Source organism: Sus scrofa, chromosome 14 (genome assembly GCF_054392235.1).
Source record: "Sus scrofa isolate SSC_HxYL_T2T_F1_AM1 chromosome 14, Sscrofa_HxYL_maternal_Yorkshire_Landrace_v2.0, whole genome shotgun sequence".
Taxonomy (NCBI): domain Eukaryota; kingdom Metazoa; phylum Chordata; class Mammalia; order Artiodactyla; family Suidae; genus Sus; species Sus scrofa.
The window spans coordinates 75955667-75977304 of NC_139396.1; the positions used below are offsets into that span (position 1 = coordinate 75955667).

The 21638-nt window shown below is 39.4% G+C and overlaps 1 protein-coding gene across 19 annotated transcripts in view; it reads right to left on the bottom strand.

The window, feature by feature from the left end:
* RYR2 (ryanodine receptor 2) overlaps positions 1-21638 on the bottom strand; it is a 745790-nt gene that overhangs the window by 255731 nt on the left and 468421 nt on the right. For all 19 annotated transcript variants that reach the window (XR_014827812.1, XR_014827813.1, XR_014827814.1 and 16 more), the window contains 2 exons: positions 15527-15735; positions 14479-14653 (listed from right to left, as the gene is read on the bottom strand). Coding sequence is in view for 11 of the 19 variants with exons in the window: in XM_084996827.1 (XP_084852953.1) it covers positions 14479-14653; positions 15527-15735 (384 nt within the window). In the remaining 8 variants the exon portion in view is untranslated. The remainder of the gene's footprint in view (positions 1-14478; positions 14654-15526; positions 15736-21638) is intronic.

Here is a 21638-nt window from a genome sequence, read left to right on the forward strand (position 1 = left end):
TATAGGAAAATATTCACAATATTATTTCTAGAGAGAAAGATGTAATATATGCTTTACTTTTAAAGATGCAAAAACACCAGAAGGTTTTTTATGTATATCAAAAAAAATTCATTACCATTTGTCTTGAGGTACTTTTTAATTTCCTTCTTGATTTCCTTGTTGACCCATGGGTTTTTTAGTAGCATGTTGTTTAGTCTCCATGTAGTAAGTTTCTTTCTCATTTCTTTTCTTGTGGTGGATTTCTAGTTTCATGCCATTGTGGTCAGAAAAGATACTTGAAATAATTTCTATACTCTTAAATTTGTTGAGGTTAACTTTGTGCCTCAGTATGTGATCAATTCTTGAGAATGGAGAAGGTGAGGAGAAAAGGGAACCCTCCTGCACTGCTGGTGGGAATGTAAGCTGGTACAACCACTATGTAGAACAGTATGAAGGTCCTTTATAAATCTATACATAGAACTACTATATGACCCAGGAATCCCACTCTTGGGCATATATCCAGACAAAATTTTCCTTAAAAAGAGACACATGCACCCTCATGTTCACTATAGCACTATTCACAATAGCCAAGACATGGAAACAACCTAAATGTCCATCGACAGATGATTGGATTAGGAAGATGTGGTATAGATATATATATACAATGGAATATTACTCAGCCATAAATAATAACAAAATAATGCCATTTGCAGCAACATGGACGGAACCAGAGACTCTCATACTGAGTGAAGTAAGCCAGAAAGAGAAAGACAAATACCACATGATATCACTTATATCTGGAATCTAATATACAACACAAATGAAACTTTCCACAGAAAAGAAACTCATGGACTTGGAGAATAGACTTGTGGTTGTCAAGGGGGAGGGGGAGGGAGTGGGGTGGATTGGGAGCTTGGGGTTAATAGATGCAAACTATTGCCTTTGGAATGGATTAACAATGAGATCCTGCTGTGTAGCACCGGGAACTAGTTCTAGTCATTTATGATGGAGCATGATAATGTGAGAAAAAATAACCTATGCATGTATGTGTAACTGGTTCACCATGCTGTACGTAGAAAAAAAAATTGTAGTAGGGAAATAACAATTAAAAAAAATAAATAAAAATCTGCACTGCAAAAAAAAAAATTTCAGAATGGTGGGATTTTTAATACTTTTTTCTTTCTCTTTTTAATTTTTATCTTCTTTAGGGCTACACCACAGCATATGGAAGTTCCCAAGCTAGGGGTATAATTGGAACAGCAGCTGCTGGCCTATACCACAGCCACCGCAATGCAGGATCTGAGCCACTTCTGTGACCTACACCACAGCTCACAGCAACGCAAGATCCTTAATCCACTGAGAGAGGCCAGAGATCAAACCTTGGATACTAGTTGGGTTCATTACTGCTGAGCCACGATGTGAACTCGCTTTTTTCTCTCTTTTTATGTCTCTCAATTTAATATTTTTAATGAAAATGTATTTTATTATGAAAACAAGTGATAGTTTTTGTAAAAATAAAATATTCACTCAATAAAATGGGATATACCTACATTTTCTTATCAGAAATGCAGAAGAGTGATGTGGATATAAAATGGGCCAAATAACATAGACTATAAATTGTTGAAGTTCAAGTTCTTATGTCCAATGAGGATGTAGTGAGCTGGTACTAGAAATTTTGCTAATAAAATTAGAGTACAAGAATGACAGAGAACAATTTAGTAATATGCATGAAGATACTTTCAATGATTTGTTTCTTTATCCAAGAGATATTTGCTGAGAAGCTACTGTGTGCCAGAAACTGGGAATACTCAGTGACTAACACACAGAACCAGCTAAAAGGCTCTCATGGTCTAAGGAGGTGGGGAGGCAGCTGAAGACCTAACATCAAAATAACCTACTGATGCATTGGAGAAGAGGGGGCACCAAGAGCTGAGGAGAGACAGGTGTCAGGAGGACTCAGCAAAAGAGCTACCATGTAAGAAGAGGGCAAACAAGCAGTCCTAGGAATAGACTAAGAGAATCTGCAATCCAAGAGACCTGGATTCCAGTTTCGGCTCCATCACTTCTAAACTTTATGACCTTTGGCAAGTTGCTTAAATTCTCTCAGCTTTAATCTTTCTTCTGCATTATCTACCCTGTTGGGTTATGGTTTTAAAAATAAGATCCTATACATAAAGTACTTAACATGGATGCTCACTAAATTTAAAATGGAAAATGAAAAAGGTAAAAGAAACTAAATATCCATAATAAGAGAATGGTTAATTATGATATGTACACAAAACTAAATATGTGCAGTTATTAAAAATCATGCCTAGGGCTCACCAAAATAAAACTGTAGGAGGAGGTATAATTAATCTGGCAAAATTTAAGAACTGCTGATTCCAGATGAAGCATATACAGGTATTCATCACACTGTTTTTGCACTTTTCTGAGGGGCTGACATTTCTCAAAATATAAAAATGATAGAAATATCAAAAGTTATCCCTAAAATGTTGTTATGACTCAAGACAACATTTATAATTTAAAGTCAAAAAGGCGGCAATACTAAACTTTTTACATCTCAATATTTTAAATGGGAGAAAGAGACATTAAAAGTCAAATTTCTCTCTGGGTAGTGAGAATATATTATAATTTTAAACCACTTTCATTATACTCCTTTGTTTTTCAAATGTTCAAAAATAATTTATTAATTTTATGAAAAATAAATAGATGTAGTTCTTCACTACTGTATAGCAGGAGATGGTATATTCATTGCTTTATCATTTTTGTCCCCTTGAAGGGAATCTATTTGCAAAAGTATATCCATAAGTACAAGTTACGCTATTTTTTATCTTTTATTTTTTTTATTTTTTTTTATTTTCCCACTGTACAGCAAGGGGGTCAGGTTATCCTTACATGTATACATTGCAATTACAGTTTTTCCCCCACCCTTTCTTCTGTTGCAACATGAGTATCTAGACATAGTTCTCAATGCTATTCAGTAGGATCTCCTTGTAAATCTATTCTAGGTTGTGTCTGATAAGCCCAAGCTCCCGATCTATCTTTTTAATTTAAATAAAGCAGAACTTAATAAAAGTTAAATTATATTCTGACTTCTGAAGATGCAGTTTTAGTAGCTGCTATGGTAATAAAACCACAGATGTTTCTAAAAACTATATTTTAAAACTTAGCACCATCACACAGCAGGAAGGACTAGACAGCAGTGGCATCAGAGCAGAGAGGTTGGGGGGACAACTCCAGGCATGGTTGAGCCACCACCTGGGAAAGGGCCAGGTTTCAGCCACTTCCTTTGGCCAGTGTCCTGCCAGTAAAGGTGCTGATGGGATGAAATGCTCCCACCCAGGGCTCGCTAATAGCAGCTGATTCTCTGCTTATCTGAGGCTGCCTCTCAGTGAACCATTTATTGAGATAGGAATTGTTAATTATCTTTTCCCAATGATTTAAGTCCAGTCTCAGCTTTAATCACAGCCGAGTGGCCAGAAAAGAAACAGCAGATCTCAAGGTCCATGCTCTCAGCCAGGCCTGTAAATCAACAGAGTAGAGATTTTAGGTCTCCTGGACCGTATGTTCTCTGCCAAAACTACTCGAGCCTGAATGACAGTGCAGAGGCAGCCACAGATAGTCCATCAACAAAGGAGTGTGGCTGTGTTCCAACCTTATTCACAAAGACTGACGGCAGGCTGGACTGGTCCCTCAGGCCTCACTTGGCCAACTCCTACTCTAAGTTTTCAACATTTAAACACTGCATCAGGTCCCTTCATTTGGCAAATATCTAATGACCACCTACCAGATGCCAACCAATGTTCTAGGCTTTGGAGATACAATTGGGAACAGAATGAACAGGGGTCACTGACTTTCTAGAACTTATCTTTACATAGAGAAAGCATATAATGAGTAAATAAATAGAGCTATTCATATATATAATGTCAAGAAATCATAACTGCTATCAAAGGACAGAAAGTTTTGCCATAAATCACACAAGCTGCTAAGTGACCTCATTCTTAATAACTATCCAGAGCAGAACATGATAATTGAGGTTCAATTCTTTAATAGTTTTAGGTAGGCTTAGGCTGAGCACAGTTGTATTCCAACACAAATAAACAAATTTCCACTAATTCATGCACACACCCTGGCAAAAGTAAAATGTAGGTTCTCCCTTCCTGCCCTTAGTGGTTTCCAACTTCTACTCCATTACCTTAACTGACACCTTGCACATAACATAGCCTGATGTATCTAACGGAGGTTTCTTCCTGGCAGTGGATCTTAAATTAGTACTCATGAATCACACTGGTAACTTGGGCCTGTGCCAGATCCGCCCTAACTATTTGTAAATCTGTTAAAACAGTAGCTACAACTTATGGCTAAATTGCTTCCTCCAACAAAAGACAGATGGCTTTAGCGAATTTTAACTCTCCCCACTGATGAGCCTCCCAACTCCTGAGCAGAGGGGTGTGCTGGGAGCGTGCAAGTCCAGGAAAGCAACTAGCAGTCACAAGGATGTGGGGGTGTGATGCAGGCATGAAATCTGTGATGGGGGCCGGAATGAAAAGAAGATAGAGCAGATCCCAAGCATACCAGTTTTTCCTAAGAATATCTGATTGCAGATTTCAAATTTTTTGAAATACAGAGAGGAATCCACATTTATAACCTGAACCAAATGGCCAAAAGCATATAAAAAGGGCTAATATTACACTAATGTGTAAATCTGAATTATTTGATCAGGTAACACTTACTGGTGGTCTATTTTGTGCCAGATGATACATAAGCACAGTCCCATTAATTATTAATTGTTAACCCCATTTATTTAAGACGAGGAAACAATTAAGTTATTCAATCATTTGTCTAAGTTCTTTTAACTAGTTAAGTGAGGTGTTAAAATTTGAATCAAGACTGCAGAGTGGGAGGGTAAAACAAACCATTCGAAAACACTTGCCTTAGATTTCTGGGATCTTTAGAACTGGAAGAGGCATGAAAAGACCATTTACAATTAGTATTTTTTTTTTATTTTAAGGAAATGAAAACACAGGGAATATTTGCCCAAGATCACACAGGAAGAATTATTTTCAGAATTGGGTCTAGAACCCAAGGCTTCAGACATGGTATTTATTTCTTCTAGTCCATTTTGGCTTTGAAAATGAATCAAGGAATTATGCTAAGTGAGGTCTTAGGAAACCTAATGTGATGCAAGTGTATCTTTAGTTCATGGATTTTATAACATCAATGCTGGCACAATAGGGATAGTCCCATACTTTCTTCCTGGCTCCTGGTTCATTTCAGACCATCAAGATCATTAGAAGTGGGTTGTTTGTTTGTTTTGGGGGCACGTGCCTATGACATATAGAAGTTTCCAGGCCAGGCGTAGAACCTGAGTCACAGCAGTGACTGCTGAATCCTTAACCACTAGGCCACAAGGGAACTCCAGGATTTTTCTTTCTGAATATGAAAACCATTTTTAAAACCATCACATCCTTTCCATCAAATCAAATCCAGAAAAAAAGTTTAATATATACAAGGTTCTGACATACTTTATTTCAACTCATGCCTTGATCTTTTTAAGTATACTTAAACCATCCCATACTGGATCTTGCTGTTTGGCTCTCCAGTACTAGCAGATAATGAGCCTTTAGTGCTGCACTTCCATAATGCTCCTTCTATTACCTCAAACATATATTCACTATAGGCAAAGCCACCAATATGAAGAAAGGCTAGTATGGATACAAATTATCTCACTCATCACCTACCAACTTTATTCTCAAAATTGTCTGTAAGATAGAAATTTCCTGTGTTCATCAACATGTAAAATTTAACTGTCAATTAACTGGTCAGCTGAGATTAAAAAATTTAGTTCCATGGAATTCACTGATCATTTTACAATGAATTTCCTCAAATAAAATGCTGAGTATATTACACACACATAAGATCAAAAGACGTATATTAAATAATAATCTGAAACTTAACTCTAAATATTGAAAATGTCCTCACTTCATAACTTAAAGTATTCCATGAATGTAGTACATATTTAAGAGTTCTACTCCTGAAAAAGTCAAAGGACCTTCCCTTTCTGATTCTGGGCAAAACTATGAGACTGATTACTCCAGTTTCCAACATCTTCACACTCTTTAGAATCCATCTAATTTATAACTAACTGTCTTTATCTTCACTCAAAACATTTAGTGTCAAGAGGCAGAATCAAGATGGTGGAGGAGTAAGATATGGTGTTCACCTTCTACCACAAACACATCAAAAAAAACCCCAAAACTTCATGTAGAACAATTTGCACAGAACATCTACTGAACACTGGCAGAAGAGTTTTTACACCTCCAAAAAGGGCAAGAAATCCTCCACATAACTGTGTAGAACAAAAGGGAAAAAAAAAGAGGGAGAGAGAGGAAAGAAATCAGGACGGTACTAGCACACCTGAGAGGGAGGTGTGAAAGAGGAAAGGAACCCACACCCTGGGAAGCCATCTAACTGATCAGGAGATCAGCCAAGATGGAGGGACCTCAAAGCCTCAGAGAAAAACATAGCAGCTGGACTGAGGAGGACCAAGAAGAGAGAAAGCCACACAGACCATCGGTACTACCTCTCATGACACCATAGCCTGAGATGCTTGGGCAGGGGCTGAGCACTGAGCTCAGGCTCTGGAGGTCAGTTCCAGGGAGAGGACAAGGATTGGCTATGTGGAGATAGTCTGAGGGAGCCAGAGAGTGGTGAGCCAAAGGCTGGGGAGCAGAGCACTACAGCTGAGGAAACCCGGGAGGAGATCTGGGCCTGCAGGAGAAGCAAGGTGCTATTGTTGGGGAGGGAAGAGGAGGAGGGACAGACAGCCACAGGAATATCTTCCTCTGCAGGTGCACAGACTCTTGAAGGTGGGTCTATGGGCAGTGAGGCCCCCCTTGCACCTCTTCAGATGGTGGCACCTATGTGTGGGCTAAGCATGATGGGTAGATTCTTGCACAGCAATAACTGCTCAGATTCACCTCCTAGAGTAATGACAATAAAAATAAAAATAAACAAATGTGAACTAATTAAACTTAAAAGTTTTTACACAGCAAATGAAACCCTAAACAAAAGGGAAACACACAGAATGAATGAATATATTTGCAAATGAAGCCACTGACAAAAGATTAATCTCCAAAATACATAAACAACTCCTGAAGCTGAATATCAAAAACACAATCTCACCAAAAAATGGGTAGAAAATCTAAATATATAATTCTCCAAAGAAGACACACAGATGGACAAAATACAAAAAACAAACAGGAAAAGATGTTCAACATCACTAATTATTAGAGAAATGCAAATCAAAACTACTATGAGGTATCACCTCACACCAGTCAAACTGCTGTCATTTATAAGTCTACAAATCACAAATGCTGGAGAGGGTGTGGAGAAAAGAAAAACTCTCCTACACTATTGGTGGGAATGTAAATTGGTACAGCAAATATGGAAAACAGTATGGAGATACCTCAGAAAACTAAATATAGAACTACCATATGATTCTGCAATCCCACTACTGGACATATATCTGGACAAAGCTTTCATTCAAAAAGATACATGCACTGATGTGTTCACTGCAGCACTATTACCAAAGCCAAGACATGGAAACAACCTAAATGTCCATCAACAGATAAAAGGATTAAGAACATGTGGTGCATATATACAATGGAATACTATTCAGCCGTAAAAAGAACAAAATAATGCCATTTGAAGCAACATAGATGGAACTAGAGACTCTCATACTAAGTGAAGTAAGTCAGAAAGAGAAAGACAAGTACCATACGGTATCACTTATATCTGGTATCTAATATATTGTACAAATGAATTTATCTACAGAAAATAAACAAACTCATGGACATAGAGGTCAGACTTGTAGTTGCCAAGGAGGAGGGGGAGGGAATGGGATGGACTGGGCATTTGGGCTTAGTAGATGCAAACCATTGCATTTGGAGTGAATAAGCAACGACAACCTGTTGCACAGCACAGAGAATTATATCCAATCACTTGTGATGGAACATAATGGAGGATAGTGTGAGAAAAAGAATGTGGGTCACATTGCTGTACAACAGAAATTGACATAACATTATAAATCAACTATAATTTTTTTTAATAAAAGTTATATGCACCCCTAAGCTCATTGACAATTTCCAATATATGGAAGTCATCAAAATGTCCACTGATTGGCGAATATATTTATGGGGGTGGGGGACAGAGAAAGATAGACAGAAACAAAGAAAGGGAGAAAGAGAAAGAGTCAGAGAGAAAGAGCACTGAGAGACAGACAGAATGAACAAAGGAAAAGGGGAATTTGTAGAACTCCCACAATTTTCCTAAACTGGTCTATATGTTAGAACCTGGTCACAATGTCCATCCACTCTGGAAAGGTGGGGGTTACATCAGAGGATGTTTGACCACGAGGCAATAATGCGGGGAGCCATTGCAGGGGTAGCCCGCCACAGGGGTCAAGATGAGACATGTGGACTTGAACCTAAATATAACAGGAGGATCTGGAAGGTTGTGTGCCAGAGGGATGATCTCTGGATTTTACTGAATTTCAACCCTCCCATGGTGGGACTAGGAAACAGGCAGGAAGGGGAATACTCTCCACATATCGCAGAGGAGACCCAGGCCTGGATAAGTTGTATTTTGTGCTATGTTAGCCTTTTATGTCACCCTTCCTTTGCCAAGTCCATGTATGAGCTCCATGGGATACCAGCCCATGGGTTTTACAGGCACTGTCAGTTGTTATAGGCCTATGTACCTAGTGGCTTCCCTGGGAAGTAGAGGCCAGAATAATCTCCACTGCACAGATGGAGAATAGGTATATCCTGAGAGGCATGTGGCTTGTCCAGGGTCACATCACTGGTGAGGAGGAGAAGCTGGGTCTGAATCCAACTGCATCCTCAGAGTTGGGGCCCTGGTGGCATCCAGGCCTCCCAAGAGATTTGCGGGTAGGCTGTGTGGGTGTCACTGTGCTTGGACTTGGCCTGGGGTAGGGGCTGAGTGGTCAGCATCCCAGAAGTGCCCTTGGGCAGCTTTGTATAAGGAGGAAGCCAGGGTAAGGGGATCTCAGGAAGTGACCTCACCTTCCTGGCAAGAAAGACCAAGAGAACTTGGAACCTGGGTAACTAGGCACCCACATTCTAGACAAGTCCCCTACACAGCTCACTTTGTTGGAGACCCTTGAGTGAACATGTTGTGTGTGGCTTTGGGGAAGCCAGCAGAAATAGCCCATTTTGATGCTATAGGCACTGGGTCAGGTCTCACTTGAGATGTCTACGGCCATTTGCCCAGGAGAAATCAAAGGTAACAAGGGAGGCCACAGGTAAGCAAGGCTAGGCCAGGCCACCACTCTGATCCCAGCGAGGTAGCCCACTGTGCCCACCCAGTTTGTGTGGAGGTGGGGCAGGTTGGCGTGGTAGGACTGGGTGGGAGGGTCTACCCCTAGCAAGAGTGGGCTGAGGACAGGTCAAAAGCCTGGTGGGCCAGTCATACCCAAAGCGCAGGTCAAAGCTGGCTGTGTGAGGATATGGAGAGCTAGAGCAGTGCCCTTCTGCTTAAGATTTACCCCAAGCCCTCTAGGAATATCTCTTTCCTCCTGGGTGGAAATATGAACAGACCTAGGTATGGGCCTGATCTGGGAGAAGGTCGAGTGGGCAGAAGCAGCAGTGAGGATGGCCAGGCAGTACTCTGATAACTCTGGACCGGGCTGACTGCTGGTCTTATTGTTGCAGAACACCACACCAGAGCTCAGTGATGGGCTGGTTGACAGGACCACTCAATCTCTCTCTGTGAATGAGGGACTGGTGTACCACACCACCACTGAGGGCACTTCACCCCTGAATCCAAATCTGCTTTGGCAGGAGACCCAGAACCTGGTCAGGATCCACAAAACCTGCATGGAGAACCTGAACCTGCTCCTGCAAGAGATCCAGAGCCAGGTCAGGATCCCCAACTACAAGAAGAAACTCCACCTTCTCCTGTAGGAGACCCAGAGCCAGATTGGGATCCAGAATTCCTGCAAAAGCCTGCACCTGCTTCTGCAGGAGACCCAGAGTCAGGTCAGGATCCACAACTCCTGCAGGGAGATGCTATATCATATCCTGTAAGAGAGACCCAGAACAAGAACAGGATCCACAGCTCCTGCAGGGGGAACCTGCACCTGCTCCTATAAGAGATCCAGAGTCAGGTCAGGATCCAGAACACCACCAGGGAGAAACTTAACCTGATCCTGCAGGAGATCAAGATTCAGGTCAGGATACACAAATGCAGTGCAAACCTGCACCTGCTCCTATGAGAGATTCTGAGCCAGGTCAGCATTCACAAATCCTGTAGGAAGAACCTGCACCTACTCTTGCAGGAGACCCTGAGTCAGGTCTGGATCTACAGCTCCTGCAGGGAGAACCTACACCTGCTTCTGCAGAAGATTCTGAGCCAGGTTGGGATCCACAGAGCCATGTCAGGATCCAGAGCTCCTTCAGAGAGAAACTACATCTGATTCTTCAGGAGACCCAGAACCAGATCAGGATTCAGAGTTCCTCCAGGGAGAACAGGCACCTGTTCCTGTAGTAGACATACAGCCCAATGAGGATTTACCACCCCTCAAGAGAGAACGTTCACTTGGCCCTGCAGGAGGCCAAGATCCAGGTTAACTTCCCTAATACCACTGGTGGTTGAGCCTGCAACTATTACTGGTCCTATTCCTGTATTTGTAGGAGCCACTTTAGTAGTCACCAAGGCCATGGGCACAACGGCTCTGCAACCACTTTCATTGTCAGTTCTAATTTCTACCATCAACCCACTCCCCCACCTGAACTTTATTTCCTTTTCCATGTTGTGTTTTCTGTATATGTTTTTATTTATTTGTTTGTTTCTGTTACATTATTTACCAGGTTCTATATTTTTTATGTTCAAAGTAATATAATAATAAAAAAATTCAAGTTTAAAATAATGACATTTAAGCATTTTCCATTTAAATTATGTAATTCAGAAGAATTTTAATGTGTGTAACCATCCCCACTGTCTAACTTTAGGCTATTTCATTCCCAAAAAAACTTCTCAAAAAACTAAAAATAAAATTACCATTTGATCCAGCAATCCCACTCCTGGGCATCTATCCAGAGAAAACCAAGACTCGAAAAGATAAGTGTACCCCAATGTTCACTGCAGCACTATATAAATAGCAAGACATGGAAGCAACCTAAATGTCAATCGACAGAGGAGTGGATAACAAAGATGCTGTACATATACACAATGGAGTATTATTCAGCCATTAAAAGGAATGAAATAATGGCATTTGCAGCTACACGGATGGGCTTAGAAATTACCATGCTAAGTGAAGTTAGACAGTGAGACACAAATGCCATATGCTATCATTTACATGTGGAATATGAAAAAAACATACAATGAACTTATTTGCACTATACAGTACAGATACTGACTCACAGACTTTGAAAAACTTATGGTTACCAAAGAAGACATGTTTAGGGGAGAGGGATAGACTGGGGCATTTGGGATGGAAACACTGTAAAATTGGGTTGTGATGATCACTGCACAACTATAAACATAATAAACTTCATTGAGTTAAAATAGAAATATTTAGGTGTATTTTTTTAAAGTAAAAAAAAAAAATGGCCATGTACCCAAAGCAATCTACAGAGTCAATACAATCCCTATCAAATTACCCATGACTTTCTTCATGGAACTTGATCCAACAATCCAGAAATTTATATGGAACCATAAAAGACCCAGAATTGCCAAGGAAATCCTGAGGAAAAAAACCAAGCAGAAGGCATAACTCTCCCATACTTCAGACAATATTACAAAGCTACAGTAATCAAGACAGTGTCTACCAGTACAAAAACAGACATAAAGACCAATGGAAGAGAATAGAGAACCCAGAAATAAACCCAGAAACCCATGGTCAATTAGTATTTGACAAAGGAGGCAAGAATGTAAAATAGGAAAAAGACAGTCTCTTCAGCAGGTGGTGCTGGGAAAACTGCATGTAAAGCAATGAAACCAGAACACACCCTCACACTACAAAAATAAACTCAAAATGGCTTAAAGACTTCAACATAAGACAAGATGGCATAAAACTCCTTGGAGAGAACACAGGCCAAAACATTGTCTGACATCAACCGTACAAATGTTTTCTTAGGTCAGTCTCCCAGAGCAAGAGAAATAAAGATAAAAATAAACCCATGGGACCTAATCAAACTGACAAGCTTTTGCACAGGGAAAAAAACCATAAAATAAAAAGACAGAATGGGAAAAAATAGTCTCAAATGATGCAAGCGACAAAGGCTCAATCTCCAAAATATACAAACAACTTCATACAACTCACCATAAAAAAGCCCAACACACTTGAAAAATGGGCAGAAGACCCTAATAGACTTTACTTCAAAGAAGATATACAGATGGCCAGCAGATACATGAAAAAATGCTCAACATCACTAATGACTAGAGAAATGAAAATCAAAACTACCATGAGGTACTACCTCACACTGGTCAGAATGGCCATCATTAGTAAGTCTACTCTGCCTGGGGGTGGTAAGGATTACATGACATGTTGATATAAGGCATATATAAAGGTAAAGAAAAAAGTAGCTAGGGTCCCAACCCAATTCCTTGGTTGTGTGGATTGCTGATTGCACTGCAGTGACTCAGAGTCCTAACGTCTTTCTTCCACAAGAGTTAATTTTTAATTAGGGAGATTCCCAGTAATGTTACTTTCCCAGGTCTGATGCAAACGTGGGTCCCAGGTCTGTAACAACAGCAGGTTGTACCAAGTGGCACTAGCAACTGTAAGGACAGATATTTCAATAAATTAACTTCAAAGGAAGAAAAGCATAATATGCAGGCATTTAAAAATAACAAAAAACCAAAATCTCAGGTCATATACATAGCAGTGGACAGTACAGGCAAATAACACAGAAAAGCCCCTCTCTCATCTGCCCTTTGATACGCTGACACTCCTGAGAGCCATACCAGAGGAGGGGAGACAGGTGATGGAGGGTTAGGGTACCAGTTTTACCCATCACCAAGAGATACAGGTAAGAAAAGGAGAAATTAAATTATAAAAATTAAAAAAATTTTTCCATTATTTTCACAAATCTATTTTTGAGAAACCATGGTCATACCTACTTAAAAACTTGTTGAATGAATAATCATTGAGCTTAATGCAAATAATGAGCCAGCTAACTTTTTGAGCATTAGTGATAAAAGTTCATGGAACATCAAAATTACTGAGTGAGGGGGAATTCCCTTTGTGGCTCAGTGGCAATGAACCTGAATAGTATCATGAGGATGCCGGTTCAATCCCTGACCTCGCTCAGTGCGTTAAGGGTCTAGCACTGCTGTGAGCTGTGGTGTAGGTTGCAGAGTGGCGTGGATCCCATGTTGTTGTGGCTGTGACATAGGCTGGCAGCTGTGGCTCCAGTTTGAATGCTAGTCTGGCAACTTCCATGTGCTACAGGTGCAGCCCTAAAAATAAAAAATAAAAAAAAAGTACTTACTGAGGTACATGGTAAAATCCATATGTATATATTTAAGGAACAGGATATAATCAATGCCATTTTGAAAAATAAAAGTGTTAGCTCATTTTTGGATATTTATATAATATTTTGTTAAATATGGTCTTATTTAATGTGCTCTAGATTAGTAGTACCCAAGAGAACTTTCTGGGATGATGCAAATACTGTATCTCTGCTGTCCAATAGGGCTGTACTAGCCATGAGTCAGTACTGAGTACTTGGCATGTAGCAAATGCCACTAAGAAACTCAATTTTTGACATTATTTCATTTAAATGAATGTAAATTCAAATAACTCCATGTGGCCAGGGGCTACCCTACTAGAAGTACAGCTCTAAAGAAAACCTGCCTTCTTATTTGCTTCCAAAGGGCTTTTGGCTTCCTTTTCCAACCCTGCTCAAGGTCATCTCAGAGCCCCACAGGAAGACATATTTTCTCCCTGCATTCTGCTTCTGTAGAACTTCCTTCATTTCTTTATTTTGGAACTTATCCACTGAACAGAAATTATACAAGCGTGGGCTTCCCCTAGTATTCTGTAATCTACATAAAGACAGGACAATGTTTTATTCACCTTAATCATCTCAGCAAGCAGCAGAGGACCTGATACTTTGTAGGTTCTCATTACATTTTTTGAAATGAATGAACAGGAAGAAGCTATGAGCAGCTGATTAAAAGGAGAAGTTCTAAAGGAAAATTCAATATTTATGGAAAACTATTCTTTCGCCTGCCATGTATTTTCTTACTCTCACTCATAAAAACCATTTCTGCTTTCTCAAAATCCTAGCTATGTCGTACAGATAGTGTTTCTGCTCAAGTAATTTCAAATAAGCCATTTGGCACCCTTGTGATTTATAGCTGCAAACCTCTGCTCGCTCACCCTCAGAGATGGTGGGTCAAGAACCATCAGAACAAAGTGTTTCACTGTGCCAAAAACCTGAAAAACCACCCAAGATGCAGTATACTTACCATCACCAACATCAAAGTCCTTGAAAGCCAGTTCTGAACCTGAATCATCAAGAAGGATTTCACCATTCAGTGTGAACATCATGGTGTGTTCCGTCATGTCAACCATACACCCCACGACGTCGCCTGCTTGCCAAGAACGCCCATAGTGTTCATTGCCCTGGTGCCATCGCTGGGCCTAGGGACAGAAGAGTCACTGTCACAGGGAAAGCCAGGAGCAGCACCCGCCCACCACTGCTGGCATGAGTCATGGAAGCCCTTCTGTTACCCTGGGGGGAGGAAGAAATGTAGTCAGTACATTATCTACCCCCCTGCTCTACGCAGCCAGGAGGAGCTGCCTGGGGATTCTGAATGCCTAACATGAACATGGTGTATCACTGAATCTTGAGAAATCCCAAATGCTACTTCATCATTTTAAGAGTCTATTATTTAAAAAAACCTAACCCTACCTACTTTCTATGAAAAGAAAAGCTCTGTCTTTAGAAATTTACTTTTTTTTTTCACTACAATGAACACTTCCAAGGACATGGGCTGTTTTTCTCTACTCCCCCAAATACAGAGAAGTACAGGCAGAGACTCAAGCTGGGAATTTATCATTAAAAAAATGACATTCTAATTTTCATCTACTTCAGAAGAAAATCCCACTCCTGGGAACCAATGGCACTCACACTTGAGCAAAATAGAACTCTAGGACCATTTCTGTATATACAAACCAAAAAAGGTTCAAGTCAAACCTAAAAATATTCCTGTTATATACTGAACTAGTAAGCCCAAAACTTAATATACATGTCAACACTATTTTATACACATAGGTAAAATCTCACAAATGCATTTGATACATGTGATGGGCAAGGATGTTTTGTTTTTTCATATGATAGACACTTAATATTTTATATCTTGAATTTTGCTATATTACTGGACCTCCAAAAGGAACAGAGCAGGGAGTCCGGCCAGGCAGTGTGGGAACTCACAGAGTGTGGATGCCTGGTGCACAGCAGCCTACAACCTCAGGACCCCACAAACAACAGTGTCCCCAGCAAAGTGCACTCACCTTAAAGCCATCAAAAGCAAAGGCGCGTTCATCCGAGCCAAGCTCCTGATCAGGTTGACAACCTGGCCTGCTCCAGCCAACTCTCATGTCTCCAGCTGTAACAGCCTCAAATTCAAAATACCACCTTCCTGCCTTCACAGCATAAGTTTTCTCAGCTCGGAAGATCCGGAACCGTTCCCCTGTGCCACTGCACACCTCAGCTCTGGCGGCTGCGAATGTAAAGGGATCCCAGTGATGGTTGATGAGAAATTAACACGTAATTAACACGTAACATCAGTCATGAAGGCTACAGGGGTGATAATGATACCTTCTATTCCTATCTTGGTTCACATTTTACAAAGCCTTTTCAAATATGTGATCAGCCCCGATAGGGTGGAAAAAGCGGAAAGCATTCAGAAGGCTTCCTTTGGAGACACTGGTTGTTAAACTTCACTAACACTGTAAGGGTAGACGATGTAAGATATTTTTTTTCCTTATAGAAAAAAGCCCACTAGCCACTCTGTGGTTTGATAACAGGAGATGAACTTGAGGGCATGAAGGAGGGAAGAAGCCAATGAAAGAGGTTGAAACTGTTCTGCATAAGAAACAGACATCTGCAGGTGGGAGAGAAAAGGGAAGAAGCAGCCAAGAAGTGAGGAAGAGGGAGGAGGCAAAGAGAGAAAGAGAGAGAGCGAGCATGTGCTATACATTAGCAGAGAAACGTAACCACTGATAAATTTCCCAGACTGGACACTGAAGGGCATGTTTTCTACTATGCCATGCCTTGACTGTGCTAGAACATACAAATGCTGTGTTAAAGAGATCTGACAAAAAAAAATAAATAAACGTGTGGTGCAAAGGGAAACATATCTTAGGAAATGAGCTGCACATGAGCCACAGTGTGCCAGGAGTGCAATGCTGCCTCCTAGGAAATCACAGCGTCTGGGGACATGGGTCCACTGAACAGTTATCAAAGGACGTGGTCAGCTCTACTAAGATCAGGGGTGAACACAGAGGAGGACATTTAAGTGACCAGAGTCACACAACTAACAAATGCTGGAATTTGGCAGCTGCTAAATGTTACATCCTCTGTTCTTTCCACTTTGCCTCCAGTAGCTGGCCTAGCTTGTGGGTACCGGTTAAATATTAGTTCTCATCTGTTCTTAAGAGTTAGGAAAGACCTCATAAATAATAAAAGTTCAATAAAAGCTTAACTGCTGATATGACCAAATAAATAAAAGTAATTGAGATAAACTCTAAAGATTGCCATAAACACACAATTAGGTCACCTCTCCCCCTTTCATTTTTCTTTTCACAGCTGCACCTGTGGCATACAGAAGTGCCTGGGCTAGGGGTCTAATCGGAGCTACAGCTGCTGGCCTACAACACAGCCACAGCAACAATGGTTCTGAGCCACATCTGTGACCTTCGCTGTACCTTGAAGCAATGCCAGATTCTTAACCCACTGAATGAGGCCAGGGATCGAACCAGTATCCTTGTGGAGACTATGTCAGTTTCTTAACCCACTGAGCAAAAACCACAATGGGAATTTCCCATCGCTCTTTTTTAAAATAACCAATCTCTATCAAGTCAGAAAAACAACAACAAAAAACATGGTGAACACCTTTCCATATGTCGACTATGTGTATTTGCACACATAAATACATCATGGTATTTGATTTTACACAATAGACACACTTACAATGTTCATCGATCATATCTTTTTACTATACAATAAATTTTCATCATTAAAGTGGGGGAACACTCTTGCCTTGTATGTCTCTTTAGCCATTTAATTAACCAATCCCTTACTGGGAAGTGTTTATTTTTGTATATAATGCTATAATCCTAATGTGTGCCTCTGCAGAGTTTGAAAATTATTTCCTTGGTTTAAATACCTAGAAGAATAATTGTTGCTCAAAAGGTACCTGTTTAATTTTTTAACATACATATTTGCCAAACTGACCTCCAGAAAAATTGTTCCAATCAATGGTCCTACCTACCTTGCATGGGCCTGCCACTTCCCCACAAAAAGAATTTTGTTGATTTTCCTTTGAATAGTCTTTTATTTCTATATTTGCCTGAGTTATGCACATTAAGAAGGCTAAGTTTAGAGTCAGACAGACTCAGGTTTGAAGTGGCTCTGCCACTAACTAGCTGGGAGTCAGATCATCTTTAACAATTTAGAGAGAATTAAAAAAAATAAAAAATAAAAAGAATTAAGAAGTCCCAGCATATAATAGGAGTTAACTTAATAAAATGATCAATTATTGCCTTTTGATGATATCTGTGATGATCATAGGGCATGTAGATGAACTGTATCTGTTGACAGACCTTCCAAAAGCTCGGTTAAGTTTCTGAAGGAACAATGTTTTGTTTTTTCACTTTTCCCCATACACACACACACATGTTCATGCCTAAGAATCTGTCTGCTCCAAGCAAATCTCTGTGTTCCCAGTAATAACCTCACATTTCATACACTCATATCATGCAATACATCCAAACATCTTGCTGAAGAATAAATAAATTGATGAATACGAATAAGTTTTAAAATGAGACATTTATACCACCATATGGAGCAGATAGCACAAAAATTTTTGAAAAGTTTGCTTTTGATGCATTCAAGTTGGCAGTGGAAAGGGTCTTGAAAGAAAAAAACATTTTTTTGGTGAAGGGTAAAAAATTCTCATGCCAGTTCCCTGGTAGCCCAGGGTTTGGGGATCTGGCATTGTCACTGCTGTGGCTAGGGTCGCTACCATGGTTCAGGTTCACTCCCTAGCCCGGGAATTTCCACATGCCATAGGCATGGCCAAAAAATATTTCTCATGTCTATTATTTCATAACTGAATTATTTTTGAAAGATATAACAGTAAACCACTTTTTTGAGGACAAAATAAATTAACTATTAAGAAAATAGTTCCAGATGCAGCAATACTTTAAAAAAAATAGGAAAAGCCACATTTTCAGCATTAGTATTTTCCTCTAGAAACAGCACACTCACCCAATGCTTCCTTAAACCATGGTTGTAGTCTTCCCTAAACTAATCTAAGAGGTCAGAATATGAGCTAGGAACTACACAAATATTGGGAGACTAGTTTTCACGAAAATAAAATGCTCTCACATATTTATCCTTTTTAAATTTTATTTTTTGGCCACACCTGCAGCATGAGGAACTTCCTGGGCCAGGGATCAAACCTGGACCACAGCAAGGACTAAGACACAGCAGTGAGAACAACGCCAGATTCTTAACAGCTAGGCCACCCTTATTTTTAGTTATGTCAACGTTTGAAAATAAAATCATACTTATTCTAGTATGCACTAACAGACTCAACTCCCAATTTCCTAAGTATGGAAACTTCAGCTTTTTAGAAAACTAAACTTCTGAAAAACTCAGGTCCTTTTACCGGTTTATGTTTCTAGGACACTGGACTCCACAAACATACAGAGTGTGCTCAAGAAATGCGAGCACATTTTAATATTAGCAGTTGAGCATTCTGTTTCTTGATAAAATACTAATACTAAATGAAAATCTGGATCCACATATTTTTTAAAAAAAAAAGACCCAATAAAAGATAAAAATAAAAAATAATTTTAAAAATGCAACGCATTTCTTTTGCATGCCCCAGAGCATCAAGCAGCTGGACAAAAGTAGCTGCCCTATAAATAACTGCTGAATTGAATGCAGGAGCAAAAATTCTCTTGAGTCCTGAACATAAGAGGCCAGGCAAATAGCTCATCACTAGCACCACCATCAAAGGTTTAGAACTCACCCCCAAGCATGCATTCCTTGGTTTTAAACCTTCTATGTTCACACATTTGGTAGGCAATCCCAGCTTATGTTAGGTATGTTACACAAATAATTGTTATATTGTTATAAGGAATATAAGAATATTTTACAATTTAAAAATTGAACAGTTAGCAGATATATTCCTACTGCACTTTATAAGGCTCAAAGAAGAAATTCAGGATTTATGCCTTTAACAACCATGATTAACTTTAAGATTAAGGGTAAGGTCTGATACCATATTGTGTTCCTAACACTGAGAGGGCAAACACCAACAACTATTCTTAAAAAAAAAAAAAAGGAAACAAATGAACTTATTTGTAGAAGAGAAACAAACTCACAGACTTTGAAAACCTTATGGTTACCAAAGGGGACAGAGTAGGATGAATTGGAGGTTTGGGATTAGCATGTACACACTAAGGTATATGGAATGACTGGCCAATAAGGACCTGCTGTATATAACACAGAGAACTATACCAAATATTCTATGATAATCTATGTGGGAAAAGAATCTGAAAAAGAATGGATGTGTGTACATGTATAACTGAATCATTTTGTTGTACAGTAGAAATTATCACAACCTTGTAAATCAACTATACTTCAATAAAACTTTTAAAAAGAGGACTTAAAATATCTATACACTCTGTACTCCAAACCCTACATTTAAAAGATAGCTACCACTAGAGGGCAGTCAAGATCTAATAATGTACTAAAATTATGTTATAATAAACTGTGAAGGAAGACAAGGTAGTCTCTTGAAAAATCTTACACATATCTAAAATAATTTAGGTATATTTATATAATAATTTTTAAAAAAATTATTGATGTTAACCTGTCATCCTTTTAACCCCTGGTGTAACTGCTAAGTTGGCAATGCAAACTTTGATAAAACCTTGTAATGAATAAGTCACTTTTTCAAATGTTTTAAAACATTATTTACAGCTATACTCCAAAGATAGTGTAATTCAAATACTGAGTTTGTATTCACTCTGGAATAGAAAATAAATTATAATCCTGACTAATTACATAAGGTTACATTTGACTTTATCAAAAATGTTACGCCCTTAAATTTTTTAGTGTCAGCAAGAGCAGCATAGCAATTAAAAATTAATGTTTTAAATCCTATCTTGACAATCACCAGACATATTTTTCTTTATTCCATAAAACCTCTCACATCTATCTTTTAATTTTCATTTTCACCATCCTTGTTCTGAAGATCACCATTTTCCCAAAGCCTCCCAACTGGTCTCTCTACCTCCAAGCATTCTCCCCTCCAACCTGTTCCTTCCCACTGTTGCCATAGTTATATTGCTATTGTAAATTCTGATCACCCATCAAGCTCTTGCTTTAAAACTTCCTGGGGCTGGAACTCCTCATACAAATCCACCACATTTCTTAGCTGGGTTTTTAAGATATTTCCAATTTTACCCTAATTCATCTGCCTCCATCTACTGATGTTCTCTCTCCACTTATACTCTATAATTTAGCATAACTAACAATCAATCTTCACTCAGTTCTTTATACCTAATTACATCATTTATACTTCCCCTTTGGCAAGAATGCCCTTTTCCCACTAATCTCTACTTGTTGGCATTTTGATCCCTTCAACAGCTAACTCAGAAACCATTTTCTCCCTTCACTAATTGCTCCAATTGGAAAATGAACCTTCTTTATGTATTTTCCATATAGATCAATTTAATTCCTACTATGGTAGGCATGCTATAGGATTCTAGGACACACCTAGTGAACAACAACAACAAAAAAGCATCTTGGTCTCTCCATTGTGGATTAAACACCATCAGCCTCGCTCTTCATTACTCATATAACTTCAATAAGACTGAACCTTGTTAATCAACTATCAATGATTCTCTCTCTAAATTCGTAAAATGCCATCTTCTGATCACTTTTTTTCTTTCCAGTTTTCTCATTTACTTATTTCAAACACATTCACTCTTTTTACTCATTAACTTCCTCTGTGGTTTCTGTTCCTTATTTATACAGCTTTCAATACCTTCCTGCCCTATTACTCTTCTCCTCACCTGCTCTGTTAACCTCAATCTTTGTCTCATTTCGCAATCTTCGTTCTCAACATCTCTGCTTGTTCTGCTGAGCTTGTCGGAAAACACATTCATACAACAGACTGGCACCATTACCAACTCACAGTCTCCAGCCTCTACTGGACCATTAATGTTTCTCTGTAACCTTTCTATTTCTTCGCACCCTGTTCTCTGTCTCATCCCACGAAACATCTATTTCTTATCTTTACTGCTGAGCAATATCAGAAGGAATGGCAGAGTATGGACCTTCAAAACTACTCTTCTCCATAAAGGCAGTGAGCACAATGGAAAA